This window comes from Pseudopodoces humilis, chromosome 1 (assembly GCF_049639895.1).
Source record: "Pseudopodoces humilis isolate 2021_Gansu_Grassland_sample_001 chromosome 1, ASM4963989v1, whole genome shotgun sequence".
In the NCBI taxonomy this organism is placed as follows: domain Eukaryota; kingdom Metazoa; phylum Chordata; class Aves; order Passeriformes; family Paridae; genus Pseudopodoces; species Pseudopodoces humilis.
In genome coordinates, this window is record NC_142200.1 from 131,738,363 (window position 1) to 131,750,785 (window position 12,423).

Below are 12,423 nucleotides of genomic sequence, written 5' to 3' on the forward strand. Positions count from 1 at the left end.
TTTCTATGAAAAGGTACAGGGTTTTGTTTTCATCAGGAAAAACATTGCAGAGGAAAAGCCCATCCCTAATCAGCTCTGGAAAAAAGCTGCTTATATACACTAGTTAGTCATAACACATAGTCTTGATCAAAAGTGATAGTCTTCAAAAACAAATTCTTATTTTTATATGAGAGGAAAATCTATCCTATGAATACTGACAGTTCTCTTTAATTGTACTGTAAATAATACTGTCATCAGATGTCATGAATTAATCATAATAATGAGCAATTATATTAATAATTGTCTCCAACTGAGTCTTGAAACAAACTATTTGCTGTCAGAAAATCTTTATACAGGGACCAGTAGCAACAGTCCTGGGCTTTATTTGCAGAACTCAGGAAAGGAGGTAATGCCTTGGATCACAGCAACAGAGCCATGAGTGTCCCACCCATGGTCAGAGCCCCTAGGACAGCCTGACACACACAAGTATCCCTTTCCTCTTAGAAGCAGGAAAGCTTATATGGGATTGTTTGGATCTAAACACCAGAGGCAGTGATTACAGGTTTCTGAATAGCACTTCCTGAAAGGAAATGAAAGGAAAATAAATTTTGGAGAGGAAATTTTGATGGCATTGCCACAAATATATTACCAGAAGACAAAAAGAAGCAAAAACCAGAAAATATAATCCTCATCCAAGTAACAGAATGCAGTCTAAAGAGAGATCACCACAAGAATTAACACAAACAAAAATAATTAATTTCCAAGCAACACATTTCCTTCCAGAAGGGATAGAGTGCAAACTTAAGGTCTGTCAGCCAGTGAAAAACCCAAACAAATTAAAGCTCCAGGATGTGGCCCAATGTGCTAGCTGAGCACCACAATGACATTGTTTCACAGAAACAAAGGCAGCTTAAGACTTTGAGTGACTGACTGCATGGAGCCTTGACACTTCTGCACAAACAACAAAATAAGGTTATGTTTGTGCTTGGATGATGAAAAGAATTTGCAATCGCCACTAGAAAAAGGCCCTCCTTAAGAATTCATTCTAATTAATATTTTAATATGATTATTTAAATAAGTTTATGCCCTAGATGGCTATGATAAAAGTTCTTGCTCTGATCACCACAGGCACCTTTCTTGTCTCCACACAATAACACACTTTCACTAATGAACCATTTTATTCCATAGTACAATGGAATTTGACATCAGGCATCACTTAGACATGTAGGCATACTAGTTAATCTTGCTGGGATTTATCTAACATATGGAAATAAATAAATGTCTAGTTTTTTAATAGTAAGACTTTTATCTGAGTCTATGTTTTGTCTTGTAACCTGAGCCTGACATAATCGGAGTCCTTTGAAAATTTTGAGCAATGTTGAAGTCCACATTACACTGGAGTGATTTTTTTTTAAAATAGTTTTTTGCCTCTTCCATTAGCACTTACTTCCTTCTCAAAGAAAACAATGATTTTTAACTACAGTCATATCTGTTCATTCCTGTCTTTCTAGGGAAGGTTTATTTCTTCAAATTATATTAAACTGATATTTTTTGTTAGCAATGAATGAATAATAAGAATGTAAGAAATGCAGGGTGTATCTTTTAAAATTGTTTTAGATACAGGAGTAGGAAATAACTGCTGCTGAAGAAAGGAATGCCTAGGAGACATCCACCTAGTCAGTACATCCCAAGATCTGCACTTAAAACCTTATTTGTTTAGCATGCCATTCTAAATCTCCAAAGCTCTATCAGGATGGCACCTCCTCCTAAGCCACATGCTGTGGTGGACAGAATCCAGATGGGTCCCTAAAGTATCTCTGCAGCTTTTGCTGACCAAGAGAGTGCCTGGGGATCCACGCCTTTGTGGCAGTGTGGGATCACGTTCCTGGAAATGAGGCTGTTGCTATTTTGGTAAGAGTGACTGCGGTCCTCAAAGCAGAAATTGAGGCGGTTCCTCTGCATCCAGAATCCACTCGTGGTGGAGGGAACAGGACTGCTTTTGAGTGTGGGACAATAATGTTTCCAGAGTTATTCTTCAATAGAAATCTGTGCGAAAAGCTCCTTACAAAGGGAGGGGCTGTGCCTAAGGGGGTAGAGAAGTGTGCCTGCTCTGAAAAGCCCAGGGTGATCTGAGCAGTTTGCAGCGCTGCTGTCTTGTGCCCAGGGCTGTGCTTCTCCTCCAGTGCATTGCCAGCCCAGCTGAACTGAAGTGTAAGTGGAAGGAATATCACACTGACACCATAAAGGGCCAGAGAGGGCAGGAAGGACTCTGAGAATTCCCCTTTATTTGAGAAAATTTGCATCATGCATATCTATGAACACTATGGAGAGTTGCAGCTTGGTCTCAGCAAATGGAGATAAAAAGGAAATATTCCTGCCTCTTAGGCTTTCAGGCTTGCTTATGGAACAATGCAGGGGGTGCACATGACCTTCCTCAAAGTCCAGTGTGGCTTTTTCATAGCTGTATGGGGTCTTCCCTTGATGAGGGGAAGCTTTGACTGATTTAAATGGAGTTTCTCCAGCCACAATGTAACATTTTTATTGCAACGCCTGTGCTGAGTGTGGTAAGTCTCATAGATAATGGCCAGGCTTTCCAGCTAAATCTAAAATACAGAAGAAGAACAAAGGAAAAAAGAATCCAGCTGCAACTAGATGAGTCCCAAATAGTCTTTCTCCAACAAGGGACGTGACCACTAGCATCATATGGTGGTATTCCACGGTCATTTCATTGTACCATGCTTTTTTTTTCTGAAGGAACAGGCTAAGTCACATTGCTATGAGCTGGCAGGGTAAGGAAAACACCAGGTCCATGAAGGTCTGACTCATTTTGTGAGTCCAAAAGAGGAGTCTGTGCTGGCTTCACTTGTGCTTCTTGTCATCTGAGGTTTCTGTAGGCACCAGGCAACCCTGTCATCAGTACAAATTTAGCTATTGTGAAGAGTCAGGGGTTTGTGTGCGTTTGCAATTTTGCTTCTACACAACCTTTCAAACAACGAAACCAAAGTGTACTTTGATTCTGGCAATGCAGGCAATTAGAAAAACAAAAAATCAGAGTCCTGAGCTGGTCTGGTTTAGGGTGGACAGCTTTTTGGCCTGACACTCTTTTTAAATGTCCAGATCTCTCACTGAAAATCAGTGCATGGGCTAAGATTTCTTTGTATATTAATGGTGAAGCCTGGCAGAGAAACCTGAGAATCATCACTTTTGTCCTTACAGTTTTACACTGAAGGATTTCTTGTGGAGGCTCATAACCCCCCGAAGGAATTCAGGGATGTGCTGTTGTGCTGCCAGCTTGCATGATAATATGTTAATGGATACCACTGCAGCCTGGCCAGCAGCCTGTGATTTGATGTCTGGGTGCAGGACCTGGGTGGGTATATTTCATACATCATCTGCTTCTCCAGGGAAATGTACTACCAATGACATGCATGGCCATAAGAAAATCAATGCATGGCCATAAGAAAAGCCATTCCCTGTGCTTGAAGAATTCCTGCAGCACTTTAGAAAGACATAGTCATAAATAAAATGTAATAATGGTAATTTCCTAATATAGCTTAAGCATATTTACTAATTTCAAGAGGGAGTAAAACTAGAAACAGGGTAAGATATTTTTATGTTAAGCTAATAGAACAGGAGGATGAACAGATGAGTGCAAGCAACAATTATCTAATGGAGTATTCCCAGATGGAGAAAAAGGATATTATTGCACATCCCTGGAATGCTACTGTGGTTTAAAAAAGAGAGAAAAAAAAGACATATCCTGCTACCACCAGAAGGAAATGAAAGAGTTCTCAGGAGCAGATGCCATATTAATTACTGTATTAATTCAATACTATTCCTCATATAATCGTGCAATGGTATTTTAACCACTTTGAGCCTAGTTGCTGAAAGAGTCTGGGCTGCTTAAGCACACTGACAGTAAGCAAGTAAGGCAGTGCTCTGGTCCAAAGTGGAACTCTGTCCTGGCCTGCAGCAGAAGAAAGGTATTTGTTGTTATCAGACAGTTGTTTGCCCTCATAAGATGTTCTTTTGCATTAACCCAACGATAATTCCCACACTGACAGTAGATGCACAGACCAAAGCGGTGAATTTGCTGGACAGGGAGCTCTGAAATTTATCCTGCTGCCTGACACAATTTTGCTATTTGCTTATCAAGCTGCTGACATCTTGCAAAATGTTGGGCAAGGTCTGCCCTTGTCCTGGCCAGGACAGAGTTAATTTTTTGCAAAATTTTGCAGGTGGGAGCGGGCATGACCAGGACACAGGGATTGTTCTGTACCACCTCACTTCATTACCAGGGGACAGGGTCAGGAAGAAGGAGCTCCTTCTGGCCTAGAAAACCTGACAGAGGGAGCTGCCTGGTATTGTCAATTACAGTTTGGGTTTTTTTTTTTGCCTATATGAATAATTTCTTTTCTTATACCCTCTGTCATTACTATTGTTGCTGATACTGTTAATTTTCTTATCTCAGCCCTTGGTCTTTGCCTTTTGTGCCTCCAGTTGAAGGGGGGAAAGGGGAGCAGTGCATGTCTTTAGTGGGAGTACTAAATTGGAGAATATCACTCCTAAGCCAGGACATTAACATGTAATTAATAAAAGCAGATGCTAAACAGACTGGACATCAAGGAATGGTAGTACTTTCTGAGCAGAAGAACACAGAGGGACATTGTCACTGAAAGACAGAATGATCAGTGGTTTTCAAATATTTTTCTTGTATAAGGAAGGAGTATATGTCAGTTCTACAGAAGGACTCTCATCTTCAGTGCAAAAACATGACATTCTCTCTACTTTGCCTCCCCAGAGATTATGTTCTGCCATACCAAATAAGAAGGTAATTCATCATTAAGGATGGGGAGTTAAATATATGCTTGTTCAGTTAATAATCTGATGAATGTAGAGGAAAGAATGACATTTCTATGTCATTCCCTGCAATATCTCACTAGTTACAGCCCCATGACTCCTCTAGAAAGACTAATGTCAGGTTATTTAGCCAAGACACAGCAAGCAATATAAGTTAAAGACCATCCAATCTAATTAGTGTAGCATCACCAGTAAACAGTCTCCTATTTGATATGCTTTGTATCTTATTATTATCACTTCTGTACATGTCTTTATCAGAAGCAATTAATCTCATATTCTTGCAACTTCACTGTTGCAAGAACTTAAAACTCCTTCCAAAACATCACACATCCTATGAGCATTACTAGCAATGAGCCAACATCCTCTGATAGGACATGAAACACTGCACAGTGCTCATTTGCTGGGAAAGTGCTCATATGAGATTCATGCTAGAGACTAACATAATAAAAAGACTGCAGTTTTGCTTCCCTCCCACACTGCCATTTTTCATTTTCTGGCAGCTACACACAGAGGCAGAGAATTGCCACAAAGTCAGAAGAGCAGAGTTTTTTCCTTGCTACTTGACACACATACAAATCGTTGTATATGCTGAAGTGGTGGAGATGCAGGTCCTGCCCAGACCAGACCAAGCTGGAGTCACCTAATGCTCCCTGCAGAGAGTGTTGCTCACCATGAGTAACACCTGCCAGCTAGTGGAATGGTAGCCTAGCTGACAAGATCAAAGGAGAAAAGGAAATAGGTAATACAATACACAGCTGACTTCTCATTGTACAGATGTGACAGAATTTCAGTCTGGAAGAACCATGCACTGTATTTGTACTTACTTTTACTCACTGGATATCTGACTATATTTTTCCTGCCCTTAATGTGAAACAGTTATTTGCTCTATGGCATGATAATATCTTTGGTAACTGAAAATCACTAGGAATACCAGTGTATAAAAATTTTTGGTTTTGACATTACACATATAACTTCTGACTCATATGTGGACTAAGCCAGGGAGCAAATAGCTAATTAACTGTGTATATCTGACTGAAACAGTCATGAGGCAAAATGCTCTTTTTATGTGGGTTTGGGCCAGAGTGTCAGTCATAATTAAACACAAAACTGAAGAACAGGCCCTTTTCCAGTATGGAGACTGGGGCCAAAGCCATTGTGTCCAGCAGGCAAGGTCCAGCAGTACTCAGGAAAACAGCTTGCTCAGTCTATCTGTCCCCACCCTACCAAGCACCATGATGTTTCCCTTCAGAATTCAGAAAGATTTAAAAAAAAATAGAGCTTTAGTTTGAGACTATAAAACTATGTCCACCTGTCCATAAATCTTTTCTCACTCTAACTTTTAAAAATGGTTTTTATCCTTTTGGGGTTTTTTTGCAACTGTCATTTCTTGACTATAGTTTGTTAAGGCGGGTCATTTCTCTGCCAAAACACCTCTGCAACATTTAGTCTTGTCCTTTTGCATCATATACCACTTCTCCTTACTCCTTCTGCCACTATGACTGTGATCATCACCTAATCCAACCTAACAGCTAACTCTTGTCCTTCCTGTCCCCAGCCTCCCAAGCAAGTAGGAGGAAATATTGTCACCAAGCCTGCCATCTGCTAGCTGCCATGGAGCAGCATGCTGCTACTGCCAGAGCTGCCACAGAGCTAAGAGAGTGTTGCTGTCTGCTGTAAGAGCCTGAGGTGGGAGAGCTGCTGTCACAAACCCAAAACAAGATGAGTGAAGGGACACTTAAAACCTCCCAGGGAAAAGAGCACTTGATGAGCACCAGCGGCCACTCTGGTTCATGAGCATAGCTACATGGAAAGTGTCTGAGCAGCAGCTTCCCATTTGCTTCAAGAAAATGGTGAGGGACTCTGGCATATGGTCTCTGCATCACCTGCTTAGGCTACAATGAACAGGTTTATGTCTGTGTTATACTCAGTGAGAGCATCAGATCTTTCCCCTCTGAGACCTTGCTGCAATAAAGGAATCTCAAAACTGACATGTGGCAGGAAAGTAATTTATTTTAGCTGAATGGCTATGAGGTTTCTTTTAATTATCCTTTTTTTCCAATTTGCAGCAGTGTCAGGCTCCACATGGATTTCAAACAGAAAAGCCCCAAATATCTGTAGTCTGCTTAGAAAGGGAACTCTACACTTTTTCCAGATGATTTCCCCTTTCCCCTACACCACAGCACATTCCTAGCCTTGCCAATACGGTCCCCTTTCGCAAGATGCAGGGTGGGAGCACACACTATTCAACTCCCTGGCTGGTTCAACCTCGCTCTCTTTTTACACTATGGCACATATTTGTGCAGCACGCAACAACCAAATGAGAACATCTTTTCCAAGTGGTATTTCTTAATGGCATTTGGAGAAAGATTTGTATGAAATGTTACATGAATTGCAAATAAAAGCCTCCTTAACACACTTCCACGACTTTATTTTCCCTTTCTTTTTTATACCTCTTTCAGTTTGTATTTTCTTTGATTGAAAGCACTGAAAAATTGTTAAGCAGAGTGCTCCTGTCTCCTCACTCTCTCCAATATGTTTTATTTCTGTTCTTTTAAGTGCTTTGGATCAGGTCCTTGCCCCTTGGCACTATTCCTCCACTCCTGACTTATGTCTAGAATAGTGTCTTCTGGCAAGTTCCTTGCTCCTCACAGGCTGGCTACTGTGTGCAGGGCTCCTGCTTTCCATGGGTCAAGGCCTTAGGCATCTTGAGACTAGCACTGGCCTCTCCACTTGGCTCCAATGTTTCTTTTTCAGCCTCCTCACAAAAACAAACCAGAGCTTAATAGTTCTCAATACAGTGCTCCCTTGTTTATTTTCTTCCCATGTCTATTCTTCCTTTCCATTCCTGGCCACAAAGAGAAGAAAGCTGGAAGAACATCACTTTTGCCAATTCACTACCAATTTTGAGCTATGAAAGCTGCCATAGTAACGAGGTAGAGGGAGTGAGGGAGGGCATCTTGAAGGAGCAGATTAGGCCATCAACCGGTCTGCTGCTGAACCTTCTGTAATACCCGGGTGTAAATATCCCCAGAAATACAGGTATTATTTCACAGTCCTCTCCCTGGCTGTAAGTAGTCTTCGCTAAGATTTCTCTAAATTTCAGTTCTTCTTTTGCAAAAACCTAAGTAGAGAACAGGGCCTACATGCTGCCGTCCTGTACAAGGGTGAGATTTGAAGGATGAATTAGTCCAGCAAAACAGCAAAATTGTAGTCAGGAGATTATAATCCACAGTATAGAATGATTATAACTAACCTCTTCATCCTACAGTACTAAGTACAAAATTGAGAGAAAATAACTTTTCAGTTTTCTTAGAAAACTTTGAGAAAACATTTTTTTTGTCCTTGAAATATTTATTTTTGAGGAAATAAAAATAAAGGTTACTTGGCTTTAGATTGACTCTATGGTTTCATTTACCTAAAAATGTCACATTTTGCTTGTGGGTGCAATAATTTTTTTTTTTTTATTTCCTTTAAAGATGCAGATCTCAAGATTTCTTATCTCCAGATTTCCCCTTCTTTGCATGAAGCTGGAATCACAACATCCCACTTTGCCCATGAAATCCAGTGCATCTAATCTAAGGTGGAAGCTAGACTGCACCAAACCGAGGCACCTGGAGAGTGATTCATCCTCTCAGAGACACATACCTGCCTCTTAAGGTAGCAGGTACCTGTCTTAAGATAGCAATGCTTCACTCCCTACTGATCACTGATGAAACAGGATTAAATAGTTTGGATTTAACACTTGAGCTTTAATGGTTAAATTTAGATTAGATAAATTTCCCCTTGCTCTTCTGCAATCTTACTATTTTTCTTTGTTGTTAAAGACTTGCTTTTTCTTGTTTCTAGAATGCAGAAACATACCTTCAAGAAGTCACGATCACAGTCAGATCCACCTTCTAAATCAAAGGCAGTGAAGCTATAGTTGAGAGTGTTCCCCTTGGTAGTTTGGATTGTCCAGTTGCAGTGCTCATTTAATGGATAATTATTTGGATAATTTAAACTTTCCAATATACCATGGCTACGATTAACAGTCAGCACTTCATGGCAAACTGAAAAAAAAGTGGTGATTGATTATTTTTGTATAGTGTTATTAATCCAATATCTCAAAAATTACTAACTGAAGTTACTTTTAGCATTACAAGGTGAAAAATATTTTTATTCAGATTAGAGAAGCCATGCAGGAAGAGAATTGTGACTTATTGAAGAACAAATTTTATATATTTCAACAAAAATTCCAACTATTCAAACTTGAATCAATTATTTTGACCTTCTTTTCTGACACCTGTAGACATCAGTATATATAGTACATTCATATTTTTGGGCAGTCTTCTCTAAGTCTAAATACGTGGGTACTCATGAAACACTTTTTTTTTTTTTTTTTTTTTTTTTTTAACTAATCGTAGAAATGCACCCTGTCATTTGAAACAATTTGCGGAGGTGCTCAACAAATATTGATTAATAGATAGAAGTGGTTTATTTCAGCTAACTAGGAAAAAAATTATGATCCCTGGCTAGAACAACCAATGGAAAGTACACTACTAGTATTGGGCTTTCTAGCCCCAGGAATAGAATGTGATAACGAAATTTTAAAGAAAGGAGCCATGATTTTCCTTGTGAAACATTCAATAACATCCTAGCATAAGAACTGGACACTCACCTGGAATAATAAGAGCTTTCCTTGAAGTGCAGAGAAAATGAAAATAAACTAAACTAAATAAAGAACAAAATTACAATTATGGCATTAGGTAAGTGAGTCTCATTTTCCTGTATCCACCTTTCCCTAAAGACAAAAATATCAGTGTGGGCATTCCCTTGTCAGGAGAGAGCACACAATGTGTACTGGGAGCAGAGCAGTGTAATTAATGCACAGGAAGTGGGCAGGAGGCAGGGAGCAGACTAGGCTGTTTGGTTTATGCAGCAAATCTGCAGTGTTTGAACAGCAGAAGTAGCTCAGATTCACTTGCATAACTGTTCTATTGTCTGTCACCATGGATAGTACACCTACCTCTTGCACATTTTTTTATTCTATCCAATCAATTTGAAGGTCTGTGCTTTCAGTATTTCAAAATGCTTGATACAGCTACAGGTCAGGGTCAGGTGGAGTGGAGCTTGTCTGCAAAGCTACACTGAAGCATATGACGTTTTGAAAGGGCAGGACGAAGAGCACAAAATGGGTTTTGAAGAATACAAGATGGGTAAAATCTGCTATCCCCTAGGATTTTATTAGAAACATATCAGGCACAAAGGTGCCTTTGAATGGTAACTTGATACCATGTTTTCCTTTGCAACGTTTTCCAATTAATCATTAAATTTCTTTCATGTACATGTAAATGTATCTGGTATCTAAGCATCCTTATTTTACAACATACTGCCTACATAATTTTAGCTTTTGGGCAAGCCATTAAAAGCTTTCTCTGGTGCATCTTCAGGAATTAAATATGAATGTAAATCACATTATCTGATAGCTCAGGTTCTACATCTGAGTGCTTTGAAAGTGCTCTTTCTGTTTAATTAATGAAAGGCAGGGGGAACCTCTTATAATATATCCTCCTGACATTGCAGTCTGAAAAGTACCTGGTAGATGAATATGTAGTGATATCTGTAAGGAATGAGGGAGCCAAGGCTCCCTCCCTCTTCTAATTGCTTTATGTGTCATGCGTGGATGAATAGCTCTGCCTTTTTGTAATCCATTTACTATTGTCCAAACCTAGGACAACTTCATGTCTATAAACCTACAACAATCCTAGTCACTTGGGCATGTCATACTTAGAGGACACAGAGATGTTTACAAATCACTTTGTATGTGATGAAATTACATATCTTCCAATGTGCATATAACCATAAAAAAAAAATATAAAGAGAAAAGTAAACACCAGGACTATATTCAAGATTATGACTGGGAATAAAATAACTTTGTCACGTGTCTTGTATTTTTCTAAAAATGCTATTATTTTAGTATTTCTTCTGATATTTTACAAAAAAATGTTTTCAAGAGAAGTATTACCCTTACCACAAGATATATAAAAAATGAAAATTTAAAAATGCTCCTTATAGGCTAAATTATCCCAAGCACCCACAATGATCCAGTCTGGCTGACAGAAACTCTGTTATCCTTTGTCATCCTGCCTCAAAAGCAGCTCTATGATCAGAGAATCTTTCTGTATCTGCCTTCTTTTAAAAATTCAGGAGCCTGAAGGAGCAGAAGAGCAAGAACAGTCAAATCCACCCTGTTATGGACTTCCAGCACTTGTTATTCTGAGTAAATCTGGAGTGGTAAGTGCCACTGGTGCAGGTAATAGAAATAGAGCCACTTTACTAGCTGTCTCCTAAGGAGGAGATAGTCTTCATCACAAGTTATTGGGCAGATAACTTTTAGCTCTCTGTGTTCTGTAACTGTACCAGACTAGAAAATCTGGGTCATCAGCATGCTCTATACATTTTACTGTGCTGATAAATAAGTAAGATCATGGACTGCAAGCAGTTTCACAGACAACATGGGCTGTAGAAACATCTCATCTTCTTTTACTTACCCTGTTTGTATTTGGCTAAGAAACCTCCACCTTGCAGACTGTTGTCTGTCCTTAGTTTTACATACACGCTGTCACCACTGGAATGGATTGTTTGTGGTATCTGATCCCCACAAAATTTACCTAGCTGTCTAGCATTGCTGCTGTTGCCATCATATATCTAAAAAAAAATCAAAAACAAAAAAGAAAAATTAATATATAATAAAGCTTATGACATTTCAAATACAGTTAATTTCCCCCTGACAAATGTCTGCTTAGGGAAATGTTACTGGGTATACAAGAGGTTAAATTCCATTTCTGCTCAGAGGAAGCCTGGCAGACATTTCAGAAATAAGCAAAAACAGGAAGCCAGTAACTGAATACTAGTGGGTTTTTGGGGCTTAGTCACCAAGAGGGGAACACAGCACTCCATTTCAATTTTATTAAAAATATTCAAATAATTTATGGGACAATTCAAATATGAAATTTGGGATTAACAATATGGTTATTGACACCATTGTTCCACATAATTTACTAAGAAAACATATTAAGGCCTTGGTTCAAAAGACAGAAAACTTAAAACATACAGACAGATCTTGTTTCTATCTGTTAGATTCTTTCTAACTAGACATAAATGCTTTTCTTAACAGCAGCTACACAGACACTGCTGCCTTGCCTCTCATGGCTCCGTGAGATTAAGGTAGCACAACAACTGTTGTTGTTTCTGTTCTTAGTCTGTTCACTTAGGAATATTTGAAAACCAAGGCCCTGTGTTTTTCCTGGCCTTTGTACTCAGCCTACTCATCTGCCTCCTATGGAGCAAAGTGTCACTGGCCACCTACCGCAAGGTAATCAAAGTTGCACCTCTGGTGATATTCTAGATGGAACTGCTCAAACTGGATTTCGAATGGACTGCCTTGGTTTCCTTTGAGCAGCCAGTAGCACTCTGAATTGTGGTAATACGGCATAGGGTAGTTGGGAGACATGAAGAAGCCAGAAGCTGCTGTGAAAGTCCCACCACAACCTGAAAATAGCAGAGAAAGCAAACCAACGTTTAACAACTAGAAGAGTAGAGAAC

General features: G+C 39.4%; 1 protein-coding gene across 2 annotated transcripts in view; it reads right to left on the minus strand.

Moving 5' to 3' along the window:
* Positions 1-12,423, minus strand: part of CUBN (cubilin) — a 142,717-nt gene that overhangs the window by 89,921 nt on the left and 40,373 nt on the right. For both annotated transcript variants that reach the window (XM_088057402.1, XM_005518766.3), the window contains exons 25-27: positions 12,188-12,369; positions 11,370-11,526; positions 8,701-8,888 (exon numbers count right to left, since the gene is read on the minus strand). In XM_088057402.1, coding sequence (XP_087913528.1) covers positions 8,701-8,888; positions 11,370-11,526; positions 12,188-12,369 — 527 coding nt within the window. The remainder of the gene's footprint in view (positions 1-8,700; positions 8,889-11,369; positions 11,527-12,187; positions 12,370-12,423) is intronic.